Below are 21,395 nucleotides of genomic sequence, written 5' to 3'. Positions count from 1 at the left end.
CTCCTCTACCCTCTTCCCTCTCCTCTCCTCTCCCCTCTCCTCTCCTCTCTCCTCTCCTCTACCCTCTCCTCTCCTCTACCCTCTTCCCTCTCCTCTCCTCTCCTCTCCCCTCTCCTCTCCTCTCCTCTCCTCTCCTCTACCCTCTCCTCTCCTCTACCTTCTCCTCTCTCCTCTCCTCTACCCTCTTCTCTCTCCTCTCCTCTACCCTCACCTCTCCTCTACACTCTCCTCTACCCTCTCCTCTCCTCTCCTCTCCTCTACCCTCTTCCCTCTCCTCTCCTCTCCTCTCCTCTCCTCTCCTCTCCTCTCTCCTCTCCTCTACCCTCTCCTCTCCTCTACCTTCTCCTCTCTCCTCTCCTCTACCCTCTTCTCTCTCCTCTCCTCTACCCTCTCCTCTACCCTCTCCTCTCCTCTACACTCTCCTCTCTCCTCTCCTCTCCTCTCCTCTCCTCTCCTCTCCTCTCCTCTCCTCTCCTCTCCTCTACCCTCTCCTCTACCTTCTCCTCTCCTCTCCTCTCCTCTCCTCTACCCTCTCCTCTCCTCTCCTCTCTCCTCTCCTCTACCCTCTCCTCTCCTCTACCTTCTCCTCTCTCCTCTCCTCTACCCTCTTCTCTCTCCTCTCCTCTACCCTCACCTCTCCTCTACACTCTCCTCTACCCTCTCCTCTCCTCTCCTCTCCTCTACTCTACCCTCTCCTCTACCCTCTTCTCTCTCCTCTCCCCTCTCCTCTACCCTACACTCTCCTCTACCCTCTCCTCTCTCCTCTACCCTCTCCTCTCTCCTCTCCTCTCCTCTCTCTCCTCTCCTCTACCCTCTCCTCTCTCTCCTCTCCTCTCCTCTACCCTCTCCTCTCCTCTACACTCTCCTCTACCCTCTCCTCTCCTCTCCTCTCCTCTCCTCTCCTCTACCTACTCCTCTCCTCTCCTCTCCTCTCCTCTCCTCTCCTCTACCCTCTCTCCTCTCCTCTACCCTCTTCCCTCTCCTCTCCTCTCCTCTACCCTCTCCTCTCCTCTCCTCTCCTCTCTCCTCTCCTCTCCTCTATCCTCTCCTCTCCTCTCCTCTCCTCTACCTTCTCCTCTCTCCTCTCCTCTACCCTCTTCTCTCTCCTCTCCTCTACACTCTCCTCTCCTCTCCTCTCCTCTCCTCTACCCTCTCCTCTACCTCTCCTCTCCTCTCCTCTCCTCTACCCTCTCCTCTCTCCTCTCCTCTACCCTCTCTCCTCTACCCTCTCCTCTCCTTTCTCCTCTCCTCTACCCTCTCCTCTCTCCTCTACCCTCTCCTCTCCTTTCTCCTCTCCTCTACCCTCTCCTCTCTCCTCTACCCTCTCCTCTCTCCTCTCCTTTCTCCTCTCCTCTACCCTCTCCTCTCTCCTCTCCTTTCTCCTCTCCTCTACCCTCTCCTCTCTCCTCTCCTTTCTCCTCTCCTCTACCCTCTCTTCTCTCCTCTCCTACCCTCTCCTCTCCTCTACCCTCACCTCTACCTTCCCCTCTCCTCTCCTCTCCTCTCTCCTCTCCTCTACCCTCTCCTCTCCTCTACCTTCTCCTCTCTCCTCTCCTCTACCCTCTTCTCTCTCCTCTCCTCTACCCTCTCCTCTACCCTCTCCTCTCCTCTACACTCTCCTCTCTCCTCTCCTCTCCTCTCCTCTCCTCTCCTCTCCTCTCCTCTACCCTCTCCTCTCCTCTCCTCTCCTCTACCCTCTCCTCTACCTTCTCCTCTCCTCTCCTCTCCTCTACCCTCTCCTCTCCTCTCCTCTCTCCTCTCCTCTACCCTCTCATCTCCTCTACCTTCTCCTCTCTCCTCTCCTCTACCCTCTTCTCTCTCCTCTCCTCTACCCTCACCTCTCCTCTACACTCTCCTCTCCTCTCCTCTCCTCTACTCTACCCTACACTCTCCTCTACCCTCTCCTCTCTCCTCTACCCTCTCCTCTCTCCTCTCCTCTCCTCTCTCTCCTCTCCTCTACCCTCTCCTCTGCTCTACCCTCTCCTCTCCTCTACCCTCTCCTCTCCTCTACACTCTCCTCTACCCTCTCCTCTCCCTCTCCTCTCCTCTCCTCTCCTCTCCTCTCCTCTCCTCTCCTCTCCTCTACCCTCTCCTCTACCTTCTCCTCTCCTCTCCTCTCCTCTCCTCTCCTCTCCTCTACCCTCTCTCCTCTCCTCTCCTCTACCCTCTTCCCTCTCCTATCCTCTCCTCTACCCTCTCCTCTCCTCTCCTCTCCTCTCTCCTCTCCTCTACCCTCTCCTCTCTCCTCTCCTCTACCCTCTCCTCTCCTCTCCTCTATCCTCTCCTCTCCTCTCCTCTCCTCTACCTTCTCCTCTCTCCTCTCCTCTACCCTCTTCTCTCTCCTCTCCTCTACACTCTCCTCTCCTCTCCTCTACTCTACCCTCTCCTCTACCTCTCCTCTCCTCTCCTCTCCTCTCCTCTCCTCTCCTCTCCTCTCCTCTCCTCTCCTCTCCTCTCCTCTCCTCTCCTCTCCTCTACCCTCTCCTCTCTCCTCTCCTCTACCCTCTCTCCTCTACCCTCTCCTCTCCTTTCTCCTCTCCTCTACCCTCTCCTCTCTCCTCTACCCTCTCCTCTCTCCTCTCCTTTCTCCTCTCCTCTACCCTCTCCTCTCTCCTCTCCTTTCTCCTCTACCCTCTCCTCTCTCCTCTCCTTTCTCCTCTCCTCTACCCTCTCCTCTCTCCTCTCCTACCCTCTCCTCTCCTCTACCCTCACCTCTACCTTCTCCTCTCCTCTCCTCACCTCTCTCCTCTGCTCTGCTCTCTCCTCTCCTCTACACTCTCCTCTCCTCTCTCCTCTCCTCTCACCTCTCCTCTCTCCTCTCCTCTAACCTCTCCTCTCTCCTCTCCTCTACCCTCTGCTCTACTCTACCCTCTCCCCTCTCCTCTCCTCTACCCTCTCCTCTACCCTCTCCTCTACCCTCTCCTCTCTCCTCTCCTCACTCCTCTCCTCTACCCTCTCCTCTACCTTCTCCTCTCTCCTCTCCTCTACCCTCTCCTCTACCCTCTCCTCTCTCCTCTCCTCTCCTCTCTCCTCTACCCTCTCCTCTACCTTCTCCTCTCTCCTTACTCCTCTCCTCTCTCCTCTCCTCTACCTTCTCCTCTCTCCTCTCCTCTCCTCTACACTCTCCTCTACCCTCTCCTCTACACTCTCCTCTACCCTCTCCTCTCCTCTCTCCTCACCCTCTCCTCTCCTCTCTCCTCTCCTCTCCTCTCTCCTCTCCTCACCCTCTCTCCTCTCATCTCCTCTCCTCTACCCTCACCTCTCTGCTCTCCACTACCCTCTCCTCTCTCCTCTACCCTCTCCTCTCTCCTCTCCTCTACCCTCTCTCCTCTCCTCTCCTCTCCTCTCCTCTACCCTCTCCTCTACCATCTCCTCTCCTCTACTCTACCCTCTCCTCTCCTCTCCTCTACCCTCTCCCCTCGCCTCTCCTCTCCTCTCCTCTACCCTCTCCCCTCTCCTCTCCTCTCCTCTCCTCTCCTCTCCTCTCCTCTCCTCTCCTCTACCCTCTCCTCTCCTCTACCCTCTCCTCTACCCTCTCCTCTCTTCTACCTTCTCCTCTCTCCTCTCCTCTACACTCTCCTCTACCCTCTCCTCTCTCCTCTCTCCTCTCCTCTACTCTACCCTCTCCTCTACCTTCTCCTCTCCTCTCCTCCTCTCCTCTCCTCTACCCTCTCCTCTCTCCTCTTCTCTCTCCTCTCCTCTACCCTCTCCTCTCTCCTCTTCTCTCTCCTCTCCTCTACCCTCTCCTCTCTCCTCTCCCCTCTCCTCTCCGCTACCCTCTCCTTTCTCCTCTCCTCTACCCTCTCCTCTACCCTCTCCTCTACCTTCTCCTCTCCTCACCTCTCTCCTCTGCTCTCTCCTCTCTCCTCTCCTCACTCATCTCCTCTACCCTCTCCTCTCTCCTCTCCTCTCTCCTCTCCTCTACCCTCTCCTCTCTCCTCTCCTCTCTCCTCTCCCCTCCTCTCTTCTCCTCTCTCCTCTCTCCTCTCCTCTACCCTCTCCTCTCTCCTCTCCTCTCTCCTCTCCTCTACCCTCTCCTCTCTCCTCTCCTCTACCCTCTCCTCTACCCTCTCCTCTACCCTCTCTCCTCTCCTCTCCTCTACCCTCCTCTCTCCTCTCCTCTCTCCTCTCCTCTACCCTCTCCTCTATTCTCTCCTCTCTCCTCTCTCCTCTCCTCTCTGCGCTCCTCTACCCTCTCCTCTACCCTCTCTTCTCTCCACTCCTCTCTCCTCTCCTCTACCCTCTCCTCTCTCCTCTCCTCTCTCCTCTCCTCTACCCTCTCCTCTCTCCTCTCCTCTCTCCTCTCCTCTACCCTCTCCTCTACCCTCTCTCCTCTCCTCTCCTCTACCCTCCTCTGTCCTCTCCTCTCTCCTCTCCTCTACCCTCTCCTCTACCCTCTCCTCTGTCCTCTCCTCTCTCCTCTCCTCTACCTTCTCCTCTCTCCTCTCCTCTCTGCTCTCCTCTACCCTCTCCTCTACCCTCTCTTCTCTCCACTCCTCTCTCCTCTCCTCACCTCTCTCCTCTCCTCTCTCCTCTCCTCTCTCCTCACCCTCTCCTCTCTCCTCTCTCCTCTCTCCTCTCTCCTCTCTCCTCTCCTCTACCCTTGCTTTCAACTACCTACATTGCCTCTTTCCCACATACTCATAAAGGGAAAGGGAAAGGAGGACACAGGAACTGGTCTTTAGAGGAATCCTCAGACTGAACCCTTTGACCTCTACAGGAGCATGGCAGCTGCTTTGACAACAGGTCGTTATGACTGTGTTGCCGTGGCTTTTTGCTTCAGGAATCATTTTGATTTGATTAGACTGTGATAGACATTATTATATTTTGATTTGATTAGATTGTGATATACATGATTATATTTTGATTTGATAAGACTGTGATATACATTATTGTTCAGCAAATGTCTATTGCTAAGCCAGTAAATGAGATCACCAGAGCAGTGATCAGACTCTCTTGACAGGCTTTTCTAACAACTGGACGGGCTATTTATGAGATACTGTATTTATAGATTCATAAGGTATTCATAATATAGAAATGAAACCTGGCTGGGGTCCAGTGGGGTGAGTATTTGATCCATTCTCAGAGAGGAGAATAGAGGACAGAGAGATTCAAAGTGATTCGAAGGATTACTATACTGAAAAATAGTTAGCTCTATGATATGTTTAGTCCCAGTGTCCAGTCAGAGTGAATGGCTTTGCTGCTGCCAAACTGTAAACTCAAGCAGATGTTTAGAGAATTATGTAATTATGTAACAGTGGTAGATGGCCTGAGAGGAGGGGGAGATAAAGCCAACAGATGGTCCTCTGTAGCTCAATTGGTAGAGCATGGCGCTTGTAACGCCAGGGTAGTGGGTTCGATCCCCGGGACCACCCATACGTAAAAATGTATGCACACATGACTGTAAGTCGCTTTGGATAAAAGCGTCTGCTAAATGGCATATTATTATTATTATTATTATTATTATCGCTCGGTGTCAGTGTTGACAGTTATTATTCAAACATGCTCCCGTGGCGTATTGATGAAACAGAGCCCTGAAACTACATAGCAGCTCTGTCCATTCAGCGGTCCACTACAAACACAGAGCATCTGAGAGTGATAAAGCCAAAGAGAAACAGACACAATCATCACATCAACCAGCTCTCACAGTCTCACGTCAGAATTAGGCGTTCATCCAAAGTCACATTTCGAAGTTGTTGCAAACATCACATTTGTTTAAGGTTAAGTTTCGGCATTATCTCCGAAATTTTAAGGTTAGGCATTAACTCCGAATGGCTAAGGTAAGGGTTAAGGTTTGGGATACGCTTAAAACAAAAATCTCAAAAACAACTTTCTATCGCTGGATTCGAAACTTGCTAACTTTGGAATCAGCGGCAGATGCTTACGGCCATCCACCATCCCCCGTCCTCAATGCCCTAGCAAAACCTACTTGGAAGGTAACAGCTCTCACTGTTGCCCCCTAGTGGCCAGTTTCCACGTCGTCCCCCCGACATGGATGGACGTTGAGTACTGACTTGAAATCACTGGTGACCTGGCTGATCATAATACTGGATGATCAGCCAGAGACCCCCCCCCCCCCACACACACACAAGAGGCTTTGGATAGAGGTTAAGGGGGGATTACTGACACACACCCTCCCAGACCACACAGCAGATCTGTTTAAAGGCCAGGAGCTGTGTTTATCATTCCCTACATCCTGCTCACAGAAAGATTTGTCAGCCCACAGCACCGTGTTTTACTCTGTGTGTCTGTTCAACTCTTCTCTGCACACAGAGAGATTGGCATGAAGCTTGTTTTTGATTTTAACAGAGTATGTTGACTGAGAATGCATTCTCATTTACAGAAATGACCTGGGGAATAGTTACAGGGGGAGAGGGATGAATGAGCCAATTGGATGCTGGGGATGATTAGATGGCCATGATGGTATGGGAATTTAACCAGGGCACCGGGTTTAACACCCTTACGAAAAGTGCCATGGGATCTTTAGTGACCACAGAGAGTCAAGACACCCGTTTAACATCCCATCCGAAAGGCGGAAAGGGTGCCTCCTACAGGCCCTCCAGCACCACTTCCAGCAGCATCTGGTCTCCCATTCAAGGACCGACCAGGACCAAACTTGCTTAGCTTCAGAGGCAAGCCAGCAGTGGGATGCAGGGTGGTATGCTGCTGCTGTTTTGAGGATGTTACCGTAGCATTAGAACTTTGAGAACTTTCAAACATTGATTTTGGTTAATGATCTGTCAAACCCCATTCTCTCACCGTCACACAACCATAGTAATACTTTCTCTGCTGAAATCAGAATACTCAGTCTCTCAACCCCTCTGTATCTCCTTCCCTCACACTTTCCTGCCCTCCCTCATCTCTCTGCCTCCCTCCCTCATCTCTCTGTCTCCCTCCCTCATCTCTCTGTCTCCCTCCCTCCCTCATCTCTCTGTCTCCACCCTCCTGTATCTCTCCCTCCCTCATCTATCTGTCTCCCTCCCTCATCTATCTGTCTCCCTCCCTCATCTCTCTGTCTCCCTCCCTCCTGTATCTCTCCCTCCCTCATCTATCTGTCTCCCTCCCTCATCTATCTGTCTCCCTCCCTCATCTCTCTGTCTCCCTCCCTCATCTCTCTGTCTCCCTCCCTCCTGTATCTCTCCCTCCCTCCCTCATCTCTCTGTCTCCACCCTCCTGTATCTCTCCCTCCCTCATCTATCTGTCTCCCTCCCTCATCTATCTGTCTCCCTCCCTCATCTATCTGTCTCCCTCCCTCATCTCTCTGTCTCCCTCCCTCATCTCTCTGTCTCCCTCCCTCCTGTATCTCTCCCTCCCTCCCTCATCTCTCTGTCTCCACCCTCCTGTATCTCTCCCTCCCTCATCTATCTGTCTCCCTCCCTCATCTATCTGTCTCCCTCCCTCATCTCTCTGTCTCCCTCCCTCATCTCTCTGTCTCCCTCCCTCCTGTATCTCTCCCTCCCTCCCTCATCTCTCTGTCTCCACCCTCCTGTATCTCTCCCTCCCTCATCTATCTGTCTCCCTCCCTCATCTATCTGTCTCCCTCCCTCATCTATCTGTCTCCCTCCCTCATCTCTCTGTCTCCCTCCCTCATCTCTCTGTCTCCCTCCCTCCTGTATCTCTCCCTCCCTCCCTCATCTCTCTGTCTCCACCCTCCTGTATCTCTCCCTCCCTCATCTATCTGTCTCCCTCCCTCATCTATCTGTCTCCCTCCCTCATCTATCTGTCTCCCTACCTCCTGTATCTCTCCCTCCCTCATCTATCTGTCTCCCTACCTCCTGTATCTCTCCCTCCCTCGTCTCTCTGTCTCCCTCCCTCCTCTATCTCTCTCCCTGTAGTTCTGCAGTTCAGACTCCAGCAGAGGAGGACTGGAAAGCAGCTTGCAGACCAGGGTATCATGCCTCGTGAGTAACACTCTTTTACACACACAGACATGTTCAAGTGTACGTACACACACACACCTCTCAGCCACCAACGTGACAAGTGTGTCTCATAAGTATGTGGGGCACCATGTACTGCATTACTAGAGAGAGAGAGAAAGAGAGAGTGCTAGATTGAACTTGCAACATCGGACAACGGCGCTGAAACATGACACGCTACATGACCTCACTTCTACGAGCCGACGCACTTACCTCATGATTACACAACCTAGTCCTTAACACTGTGTAACCAGAGACCCCTCAACCCCATAACACTATGTTAAAGATAATCTATGATCTATACCTCTAACCCCATAATATGATACAGCCGATCTATGATCTATACCTATAACCCCATAATATGATACAGCTGATCTATGATCTATACCTCTAACCCCATAATATGATACAGCTGATCTATGATCTATACCTCTAACCCCATAATATGATACAGCCGATCTATGATCTATACCTCTAACCCCATAATATGATACAGCTGATCTATGATCTATACCTCTAACCCCATAATATGATACAGCTGATCTATGATCTATACCTCTAACCCCATAATATGATACAGCCGATCTATGATCTATGATCTATACCTCTAACCCCATAATATGATACAGCTGATCTATGATCTATACCTCTAACCCCATAATATGATACAGCTGATCTATGATCTATGATCTATACCTCTAACCCCATAATATGATACAGCTGATCTATGATCTATGATCTATACCTCTAACCCCATAATATGATACAGCTGATCTATGATCTATGATCTATACCTCTAACCCCATAATATTATACAGCTGATCTATGATCTATGATCTATACCTCTAACCCCATAATATTATACAGCTGATCTATGATCTATGATCTATACCTCTAACCCCATAATATGATACAGCTGATCTATGATCTACGATCTATACCTCTAACCCCATAATATGATACAGCCGATCTATGATCTATGATCTATACCTCTAACCCCATAATATGATACAGCTGATCTATGATCTATACCTCTAACCCCATAATATGATACAGCTGATCTATGATCTATGATCTATACCTCTAACCCCATAATATGATACAGCTGATCTATGATCTATGATCTATACCTCTAACCCCATAATATGATACAGCTGATCTATGATCTACGATCTATACCTCTAACCCCATAATATTATACAGCTGATCTATGATCTATGATCTATACCTCTAACCCCATAATATGATACAGCTGATCTATGATCTATACCTCTAACCCCATAATATGATACAGCTGATCTATGATCTATGATCTATACCTCTAACCCCATAATATGATACAGCTGATCTATGATCTATGATCTATACCTCTAACCCCATAATATGATACAGCTGATCTATGATCTATGATCTATACCTCTAACCCCATAATATTATACAGCTGATCTATGATCTATGATCTATACCTCTAACCCCATAATATTATACAGCTGATCTATGATCTATGATCTATACCTCTAACCCCATAATATGATACAGCTGATCTATGATCTATGATCTATACCTATAACCCCATAATATGATACAGCTGATCTATGATCTATACCTCTAACCCCATAATATGATACAGCTGATCTATGATCTATACCTCTAACCCCATAATATGATACAGCCGATCTATGATCTATACCTCTAACCCCATAATATGATACAGCTGATCTATGATCTATACCTCTAACCCCATAATATGATACAGCTGATCTATGATCTATACCTCTAACCCCATAATATGATACAGCCGATCTATGATCTATGATCTATACCTCTAACCCCATAATATGATACAGCTGATCTATGATCTATACCTCTAACCCCATAATATGATACAGCTGATCTATGATCTATGATCTATACCTCTAACCCCATAATATGATACAGCTGATCTATGATCTATGATCTATACCTCTAACCCCATAATATGATACAGCTGATCTATGATCTATGATCTATACCTCTAACCCCATAATATTATACAGCTGATCTATGATCTATGATCTATACCTCTAACCCCATAATATTATACAGCTGATCTATGATCTATGATCTATACCTCTAACCCCATAATATGATACAGCTGATCTATGATCTATGATCTATACCTCTAACCCCATAATATGATACAGCCGATCTATGATCTATGATCTATACCTCTAACCCCATAATATGATACAGCCGATCTATGATCTATGATCTATACCTCTAACCCCATAATATGATACAGCCGATCTATGATCTATGATCTATACCTCTAACCCCATAATATGATACAGCTGATCTATGATCTATACCTCTAACCCCATAATATGATACAGCTGATCTATGATCTATACCTCTAACCCCATAATATGATACAGCTGATCTATGATCTATACCTCTAACCCCATAATATGATACAGCTGATCTATGATCTATACCTCTAACCCCATAATATGAAACAGCTGATCTATGATCTATACCTCTAACCCCATAATATGATACAGCCGATCTATGATCTATACCTCTAACCCCATAATATGATACAGCTGATCTATGATCTATACCTCTAACCCCATAATATGATACAGCTGATCTATGATCTATACCTCTAACCCCATAATATGATACAGCCGATCTATGATCTATGATCTATACCTCTAACCCCATAATATGATACAGCTGATCTATGATCTATACCTCTAACCCCATAATATGATACAGCTGATCTATGATCTATGATCTATACCTCTAACCCCATAATATGATACAGCTGATCTATGATCTATGATCTATACCTCTAACCCCATAATATGATACAGCTGATCTATGATCTATGATCTATACCTCTAACCCCATAATATTATACAGCTGATCTATGATCTATGATCTATACCTCTAACCCCATAATATTATACAGCTGATCTATGATCTATGATCTATACCTCTAACCCCATAATATGATACAGCTGATCTATGATCTATACCTCTAACCCCATAATATGATACAGCCGATCTATGATCTATGATCTATACCTCTAACCCCATAATATGATACAGCTGATCTATGATCTATACCTCTAACCCCATAATATGATACAGCTGATCTATGATCTATGATCTATACCTCTAACCCCATAATATGATACAGCTGATCTATGATCTATGATCTATACCTCTAACCCCATAATATGATACAGCTGATCTATGATCTATGATCTATACCTCTAACCCCATAATATTATACAGCTGATCTATGATCTATGATCTATACCTCTAACCCCATAATATGATACAGCTGATCTATGATCTATACCTCTAACCCCATAATATGATACAGCTGATCTATGATCTATGATCTATACCTCTAACCCCATAATATGATACAGCTGATCTATGATCTATGATCTATACCTCTAACCCCATAATATGATACAGCTGATCTATGATCTATGATCTATACCTCTAACCCCATAATATTATACAGCTGATCTATGATCTATGATCTATACCTCTAACCCCATAATATTATACAGCTGATCTATGATCTATGATCTATACCTCTAACCCCATAATATGATACAGCTGATCTATGATCTATGATCTATACCTATAACCCCATAATATGATACAGCTGATCTATGATCTATACCTCTAACCCCATAATATGATACAGCTGATCTATGATCTATACCTCTAACCCCATAATATGATACAGCCGATCTATGATCTATACCTCTAACCCCATAATATGATACAGCTGATCTATGATCTATACCTCTAACCCCATAATATGATACAGCTGATCTATGATCTATACCTCTAACCCCATAATATGATACAGCCGATCTATGATCTATGATCTATACCTCTAACCCCATAATATGATACAGCTGATCTATGATCTATACCTCTAACCCCATAATATGATACAGCTGATCTATGATCTATGATCTATACCTCTAACCCCATAATATGATACAGCTGATCTATGATCTATGATCTATACCTCTAACCCCATAATATGATACAGCTGATCTATGATCTATGATCTATACCTCTAACCCCATAATATTATACAGCTGATCTATGATCTATGATCTATACCTCTAACCCCATAATATTATACAGCTGATCTATGATCTATGATCTATACCTCTAACCCCATAATATGATACAGCTGATCTACGATCTATGATCTATACCTCTAACCCCATAATATGATACAGCCGATCTATGATCTATGATCTATACCTCTAACCCCATAATATGATACAGCCGATCTATGATCTATGATCTATACCTCTAACCCCATAATATGATACAGCCGATCTATGATCTATGATCTATACCTCTAAACCCATAATATGATACAGCTGATCTATGATCTATACCTCTAACCCCATAATATGATACAGCTGATCTATGATCTATACCTCTAACCCCATAATATGATACAGCTGATCTATGATCTATACCTCTAACCCCATAATATGATACAGCTGATCTATGATCTATACCTCTAACCCCATAATATGAAACAGCTGATCTATGATCTATACCTCTAACCCCATAATATGATACAGCTGATCTATGATCTATACCTCTAACCCCATAATATGATACAGCTGATCTATGATCTATGATCTATACCTCTAACCCCATAATATGATACAGCTGATCTATGATCTATACCTCTAACCCCATAATATGATACAGCTGATCTATGATCTATGATCTATACCTCTAACCCCATAATATGATACAGCCGATCTATGATCTATACCTCTAACCCCATAATATGATACAGCTGATCTATGATCTATGATCTATACCTCTAACCCCATAATATGATACAGCTGATCTATGATCTATGATCTATACCTCTAACCCCATAATATGATACAGCTGATCTATGATCTATGATCTATACCTCTAACCCCATAATATGATACAGCTGATCTATGATCTATACCTCTAACCCCATAATATGATACAGCTGATCTATGATCTATGATCTATACCTCTAACCCCATAATATGATACAGCTGATCTATGATCTATGATCTATACCTCTAACCCCATAATATGATACAGCTGATCTATGATCTATACCTCTAACCCCATAATATGATACAGCTGATCTATGATCTATACCTCTAACCCCATAATATGATACAGCTGATCTATGATCTATACCTCTAACCCCATAATATGATACAGCTGATCTATGATCTATGATCTATACCTCTAACCCCATAATATGATACAGCTGATCTATGATCTATACCTCTAACCCCATAATATGATACAGCCGATCTATGATCTATACCTCTAACCCCATAATATGAACTGGAGTCATGAAATGGACATATTTCGTCTGCATTTAATGCTCCTAAAAGTATATTACAAACTGGCTAATGTCTGTGATAGAACACTATAGAGGCCAGAGTTGAATTCTGTGTGAGTGCACTTGCCTGGGTATTTATTTTTTAAAAATGGTGTGTGCAGGGGGAATGCAATCCAGAGGCCTAGCAGGCTAGCACTGCCACAGTGTGTGTGTGTGTGTGTGTGTGTGTGTGTGTGTGTGTGTGTGTGTGTGTGTGTGTGTGTGTGTGTGTGTGTGTGTGTGTGTGTGTGTGTGTGTGTGTGTGTGTGTGTGTGTGTGTGTGTGTGTGTGTGTGTGTGTGTGTGTGTGTGTGTGTGTGTGTGTGTGTGTGTGTGTGTGTGTGTGTGTGTGTGTGTGTGTGTGTGTGTGTGTGTGTGTGTGTGTGTGTGTGTGTGTGTGTGTGTGTGTGTGTTAATAGATTACAACATCTTCCAAAACCCTCCATGTGTACTGCCGACCTCTCGCCTACAATCACCAGATAAACGTCCAATTGGAAAACATTTCTAAAAGAGTATCTGCCCTGTCAACCAATCACGTTTGCCCTTGCTGCTTGCTTTATCTCCGGCAGACTCCCAGGAACTGATAGGCCATGCCGGGCCTCTGGATTCTGTTCCTCCGCACACTTACCACTGGTTACACACGCACGCACGCACCCACACACACACTGTATTATCCTTCACAGGACAGGGGACAAACCTCTGACAGTGTGACAGAGAGACAATGTGCGATGTTATTTGCCATTCTGTGCGATTTTATTAAGTGAAAATGGCTCCTTTTGACTAGTATTGTTAGTCAATCATTTTGAAAGGAATACCATTATCAGTATTGTGTGCACAAGTGTGTGTGCTTGAGCTTGTGTGTGCGCGTGTGTGCGTGCGCGTGTGTGTGTGTGTGTGAAATGGACATGGCCTGGGGTGTGTATATATATTACCCAGGAGCATCTGGTGTTTGTTAGACTCAGGGTGCTGCTTCGGCCTCTCAGGGCTCTCTGGTGTGTGACTGGCTGAGGAAGTGTCCACGCACGCATTCACTCTTACCACTGGTCACACACACACACACACACACACACACACACTGCCTCTTAACTCTGACGTGTGGTTGGCGGAGGAGGAAGGGGCCACACACACTTCCTTCCTTACTCCCATCCTCTCTTTTTTTCCTTTTTTTGTCTTTTTAGGAATGTATTGGGATATTCACTCATGAAGGTCATTATCTCCTAAAGTAGTGCAGTAGTTGTTATATTTGATGGTAGCCAGATGTCGGATCATAACTTGATTACTCTTTTGTCGCATAGAATTTTCCTGCTGCATCATGAGCCTCATGAGTCCCTGAAAATGAGCAGTTCTGTTTCTCTCCATGCGGAGGAAGTCGAGTCATTGGGATCAGCGCTTGCTATCTAAAATAATATTCTCTCTCCCGCTCGCTCAACCGCTACAGGCCGTACACATCAACAACCGTCGTTTTATATATCGCTTAATAACACAAGGTAGATATTGGTCTCCGCTAGGCTACTACATACAAGTGTCAAGTGTCATATTATTTATTATATTATTATATTATAAGTGTATCCTAAGCACAAAATGTAGTTAAATCGTGGCCTGTGGTGGTCTAGTGGTTGAGTCCACTGCCTTCAGCATGCACATTGTCACAAACGAGGCTCTCGCTGTTCCTCCTGCTCACCACCAGAGGGAACCCTCTCCTGAGTATTAAACCCCTGAACTTCATTTCCCACATACCTGGCTCTGATTACCGTTGCACCTGACTCCCATCAGTAGACTATTTAGGTGCTCTCTAACTCTCTCTCTTTGCGAAGTCTTGTTAGCCCTGGTGATCATTGCTGTGCGTTTTCGCCTGTGTCTGTCTACCCGTGGATTTACTCTGGACTGTTTTTCCCTCCTTGATTGTTTGCTGTCTGCCTTGGACTATATTCTTTACTGGACTGATTGTTGTAGCTTGCTGCCTGCACTGACCTTATGCCTGTACCTGGATTACGAGTTGCCTTATCCCTACTGTTGTGTCTGCTGGCGATTGACCCTGTTTGTACGACCAAGCTTGTAATAAAACTGCAAATGGATCCTCACTCTCCTGGAGCGTCATTACAGAAGACTTCGCCAACACACGATCCAGCAGCTCTGGTTCAGATGTCCACGGAGATCTCCACTCAAGCTAACCAACTCGCCATTCATCAACAGCAGCTAACCCATTTAACTACAGTAACAGAGGAACTCGTCAGGGCGCTACAGAGGTTGCCGGTGTCGCTAACGAACCCAGCCCCTCCTCAACCGAACGCGAGTGTGGGCGCTTCTCCACCACCGTCACTCACAGTTAACCCACGTCTGGCTCTCCCTGATAAATTCGACGGCAACCCAACTAAAAGTAAGGGATTTCTACTGCAATGTTCATTATTCATTGATCAACAACCAGCGATGTATGTCACCGATGCCAGCAAGATTTCCTTGGTATGCTCACTCCTCACTGACAAGGCGTTAGAGTGGGTGACGGCGGTTTGGAGAGAGGATGGCACTGCTTTCCCATCGTTTGGTACCTTTCTTCAACGCTTCCGGGAAATATTTGAACACCCGGAGGGAGGTATGAGAGCTGATGACCGACTACTGGCGTTGAGCCAGGGCAGGAATACCGCAGCAGAATATGCTTTGACATTTCGCACTCTAGCAGCTCAAACCGACTGGGTGGAGAGCACACTTAAACTGCTCTTTCGCAAGGGACTCAGCTTGGAGTTGCAATCCGAACTGGCCTGCCGAGATGAAGGGAGATCGCTGAATCAATTCATCGAACTAACCATTCAGATTGACAATCTGATTCGTTCACGTCGTCCACTCAGAACGGTACCCACCAGCACACAATACCCGGTCACTCTGTCTCAAACTGAACCCATGCAGCTCGGATATACTCACCTGACTCCGGAAGAACGAGAACGCCGCATACGTCAACATCTCTGCCTCTATTGTGGTCAACCGGGCCATCTGAGGGCGTTTTGCCCCACCAGACCACCTCCTCGTAATCCCTCTTCGGTGAGTCCTTGTGTTCAAGCACATCACTCCAGTTCCTGCATCAAAGTACCTATAGTATTATCTCTAGAGGGCAATCAGATATCCACATCAGCTCTATTAGACTCAGGAGCAGCCGGGAACTTTATGTCTCACGAGTTTGCCCAACAACAACAACTCCCATTAATCTCCTGTAACTCTCAATTGGCAGTGGAGGCGCTAGATGGACGGCCTCTCGGCGATGGGAGGGTCCTGCACACCACCGTGGACCTTCAACTACAGACCGGTACCCTTCACACTGAGGTAATTCGTTTCTACGTCATTTCATCACCTCATAACCCGGTTATTCTTGGACTCCCCTGGCTACGTCAACATAATCCCCTCATCTCATGGAGGGAGGGTCGTATCATCGAATGGGACCCGTCATGTCACTCCAAATGCTTAACTGGCAGCCCTTCACTCTCCATTCAGAACGTCACGCTAAAGGACGAGCCGGTCCTTTTCCCCACTCTTCCCATTGAATACTCTGACCTCATCGAAGCTTTTAGCAAGACCAAGGCGATGGAACTCCCTTCCCACCGATCAAGCGACTGTTCCATCGAACTATTACCAGGCACAACACCACCTAAGGGGCGAATCTTCCCTCTATCACAACCCGAATCAGAAGCCATGAACAACTACATCGAGGAGGAACTTTCGAAGGGGTTCATTAGAACGTCGACATCACCTGCAGCCTCTGGCTTCTTCTTTGTTAAAAAGAAAGACGGTGGCCTACGGCCTTGTATCGACTACCGGGGTCTCAACGACATCACCGTCAAGTTTCGATATCCTTTACCGCTGGTACCAGCTGCCCTAGAACAACTCCGCAAAGCCAAGTACTTCTCCAAACTGGACCTCCGCAGCGCCTACAATCTCATTCGCATCCGGGACGGTGATGAATGGAAGACAGCCTTCTCTACCAGCACTGGGCACTATGAGTATTTGGTTATGCCTTTCGGGCTGTCCAATAGTCCGTCCGTATTTCAGTCGTTTATCAATGACGTCTTTCGGGACATGCTTAATCGTTGGGTAATTGTTTACATCGATGACATTCTCGTCTATTCCAACACCTATGAGGAACACGTGCAACACGTGAGAACAGTATTACAACGACTCATTGATCACCAATTATACGCCAAAGCAGAGAAGTGCGAATTTCACCAGACTTCCACGTCTTTCTTGGGCTACATCATCAGCCAGGAAGGAGTCGCCATGGACGAGAAGAAGGTCAAGGCCGTTCTAGACTGGCCACTGCCAGTAACCTTAAAGGAGTTACAACGCTTCTTGGGATTTGCTAACTTCTACCGACGCTTCATCAGGAATTTCAGCTTGGTAGCCTCTCCCTTAACCTCTATGACCAAGAGAAATGCACGACACCTCACCTGGTCAACTACAGCACAGGAGGCTTTCGCAGAACTCAAGTCACGTTTCACATCGGCCCCCATCCTCCACCACCCTAATCCTGAAATCCCGTTTACAGTTGAGGTGGACGCTTCTAATACGGGCATTGGAGCCATCCTCTCACAGCGGCACGGATCCCCACTCAAGCTCTATCCGTGCGCCTATTACTCCCGCAAACTTAGTCCAGCCGAACAGAACTACGACGTCGGTAACCGAGAACTGTTGGCCATGAAAGCAGCTATGGAGGAGTGGCGTCATTGGCTGGAGGGAGCTAAACACCCGTTTGTGATTCTAACTGACCACAAGAATCTGGAATACTTGCGATCTGCCAAGAGACTGAATCCCAGACAAGCGAGGTGGGCTCTCTTCTTTACACGATTTGACTTCACCGTTACCTATCGTCCCGGTTCAAAGAACACCAAAGCAGACGCATTGTCACGCCAACACGACGGTGTAGTTCCCACTGAATCCAAGGAAACCCTGCTTCCTGAGTCATTAATCGTGGCCCCTATTCAGTGGGACATCATGACAGAGCTCACCCAGGCCAATTCACAAAGGACCCCTCCTCCCGAATGCCCCCCTAACAAAACTTTTGTACCTCAAGATCTCTGTCAGAAAGTGCTACAGCAAGTTCACTCCGTACTCAGCTCCGGTCATCCTGGAATCGCTGCCACGGTTCACCTGCTTCAGAACAGCTTTTGGTGGCCAACCTTGCGGGCAGACACAATAAAATTCATTAACGAATGCACCACCTGTAACACAAGCAAACATCTCAGACAACTACCATCGGGCCTACTGCAACCACTGCCAGTTCCCCACCGACCATGGTCCCATCTTGCCATAGACTTTATTACCGATCTTCCCAAGTCCAATGGGAACACCACAATACTCACTGTCATAGATCGCTTCTCCAAGGCCTGCCGGTTGATTCCACTTCCCAAATTGCCTACTGCATTGGAAACAGCCGAACTCATGTGCAACCTTGTGTTTCGCTTCTATGGCCTGCCTGAGGACATCGTGTCGGATCGGGGGCCCCAATTCACATCCAGAGTATGGTCAGCATTCTTCCAACAACTCAACATCAACATTAGCCTCACGTCAGGATATCACCCACAATCTAATGGTCAGACAGAACGCCTCAATCAGGAAGTCACTCGGTTTCTCAGAACCTACTGTCATCAGAACCAAGCAGATTGGAGTCGATTCCTCATGTGGGCGGAGTATGCACAGAACTCACTCCAGAAACCCTCCACCGGTCTAACTCCATTCCAATGTGTAATGGGCTTCCAACCTCCCCTATTTCCATGGTCAGGGGAACCCACCGAGGTACCCTCTGTCAACGACTGGCTCCAGAGAAGCGAGGACATCTGGAGTCAGGCTCACACCCACCTGCTACGTGCTGTCAGGAGACAGAAGTTGCAGGCCAATTGTCACCGTCGCCCCAATCCCGAATATACTCCAGGTCAATGGGTCTGGCTATCCACTCGAGACCTACGCCTCAGACTTCCTTGCAAGAAACTCAGTCCCAGGTATGTAGGTCCCTTCCAAATTGTTAAACAGATTACACCAGTTTCCTTCCGTTTGGCATTACCCTCTAATTATCGTATCTCTCCCACTTTTCATGTATCACTTCTCAAACCCGCTGGTGGTCCGAGAGCGGAGGAGGAGGAGCAGACCAGTGATCAGGGCCCCCCACCCATCTTGGTGGACGGCGAGGAGGCATATCAGGTTCGAGATCTACTCGATTCCAGACGCCGGGGCAGGCTCCTCCAATATCTGGTGGATTGGGAGGGGTACGGACCGGAAGAGCGATCCTGGGTTAATACAGAGGACATACTCGACCCCGCACTCATGACTGAGTTCCATAGGACGCACCCGGAGAAACCGGCCCTCCGACCTCGAGGAAGACCCCGGCGTCGTTCGCCTTTTCGCGTCAGGAGCCGCTCGCAGGGGGGGGGCTCTGTCACAAACGAGGCTCTCGCTGTTCCTCCTGCTCACCACCAGAGGGAACCCTCTCCTGAGTATTAAACCCCTGAACTTCATTTCCCACATACCTGGCTCTGATTACCGTTGCACCTGACTCCCATCAGTAGACTATTTAGGTGCTCTCTAACTCTCTCTCTTTGCGAAGTCTTGTTAGCCCTGGTGATCATTGCTGTGCGTTTTCGCCTGTGTCTGTCTACCCGTGGATTTACTCTGGACTGTTTTTCCCTCCTTGATTGTTTGCTGTCTGCCTTGGACTATATTCTTTACTGGACTGATTGTTGTAGCTTGCTGCCTGCACTGACCTTATGCCTGTACCTGGATTACGAGTTGCCTTATCCCTACTGTTGTGTCTGCTGGCGATTGACCCTGTTTGTACGACCAAGCTTGTAATAAAACTGCAAATGGATCCTCACTCTCCTGGAGCGTCATTACACACATATAGGCCTACCTTTTCAGCATGGGTTCCCTTCTGGCACAAATAACTCAATCCCCCCGATTGACTTAATTTATTAACTATGGATATTTTACCCCCGATCTCGTTAAGAAGTGACCATACCAGACACTTTTGGATAACATAAATAATAAAATAACAACAGTCAGTATGCTACACCAACGTTAGTGTCCATTCATACAAAGTGTTGGGTAAATTACCACAATAGATTTGCCGTGGTAAACGAGGAAAATACATTATTTATATTGTACTGAATGCTTGTCGAATAGATAAATCGCCCCCTTGTTCAAAAAAGGACTACATTGTTCCTGTGACAATACCAACCAGAGGGCGAACATACTGTATCTTGAAAGACTTTGGTTGCAAGCGGGACTGACGTCATCTTTTAGGGAGCGGTAATGAGGTGACCAATAATAGCTGCAATTGATATCAGCTGATCAGAATTTAGTTCATATTAATGGTTTGATGAGACATCAGCTGGCGATAATCTAGTGCCATCAATGGTTGCAATAGGCCCCTTGTTATTTGATTATATGCCATTACATTCTGTAGCCTACCCGTTAGTCTATCCATTGTCACATAAAGAAAGGTGTGAAAACCCATAATAAGCCTATCCAAAGACGATTTAGTTGAGCTGAGACACTTTTCTTTAGTGTATAAATTATCTATTCAGTTTACTTCTACTAAGCTGACCTATGGAATTGTTTTAAGATGGTCATACCATGGATCATTTATCTATTTGATTTGGAACTTTAGAACCCTGTAGGTATACAAAACATATATTTAAAAAATGATTTGATAAAATATAGAATTTGGCCTTTACTACTAAAGCCCATAGAGATGCATTGAATAACACATTCATAAACGGCAAAACAGACAGTCAACAAATAAATCATAAGGGATAAGGTTTTGAAGTATCTTTCCTATGTCGAGGAGATACAAGAAAGCTCAGGAAATATTTACGTTTTTTGGACACATATTTAACTCTTTTTTTTATTTTATTTTTTTTATACCGGTACCATTTACCTTCAGACGAGTCCCGTGACACTTGACACTCCAGAATCAGGAGGGTATCTGTAATACCGACAATACGTCTTTGACATCTATTAGCTTTCCTTCCTCTAAGCATAATGAGGAAGTAATGAAAGCCAGCTTCGATCAAGGGAGGACTT

General features: G+C 46.7%; 1 protein-coding gene across 4 annotated transcripts in view; it reads left to right on the top strand.

Annotated features, from left to right (window-relative positions):
- LOC121582035 (myocardin) overlaps positions 1-21,395 on the top strand; it is a 55,556-nt gene that overhangs the window by 16,804 nt on the left and 17,357 nt on the right. For all 4 annotated transcript variants that reach the window (XM_041897829.2, XM_041897752.2, XM_041897666.2 and 1 more), the window contains exon 2: positions 7,836-7,901. In XM_041897829.2, the coding sequence (XP_041753763.1) occupies positions 7,836-7,901 (66 nt within the window). The remainder of the gene's footprint in view (positions 1-7,835; positions 7,902-21,395) is intronic.

The sequence above is a fragment of the Coregonus clupeaformis genome, chromosome 1 (assembly GCF_020615455.1).
Source record: "Coregonus clupeaformis isolate EN_2021a chromosome 1, ASM2061545v1, whole genome shotgun sequence".
NCBI classification, from domain to species: domain Eukaryota; kingdom Metazoa; phylum Chordata; class Actinopteri; order Salmoniformes; family Salmonidae; genus Coregonus; species Coregonus clupeaformis.
Note: the sequence above shows the minus strand (reverse complement) of the source record. Positions and strands in the feature narration are given on the sequence as shown.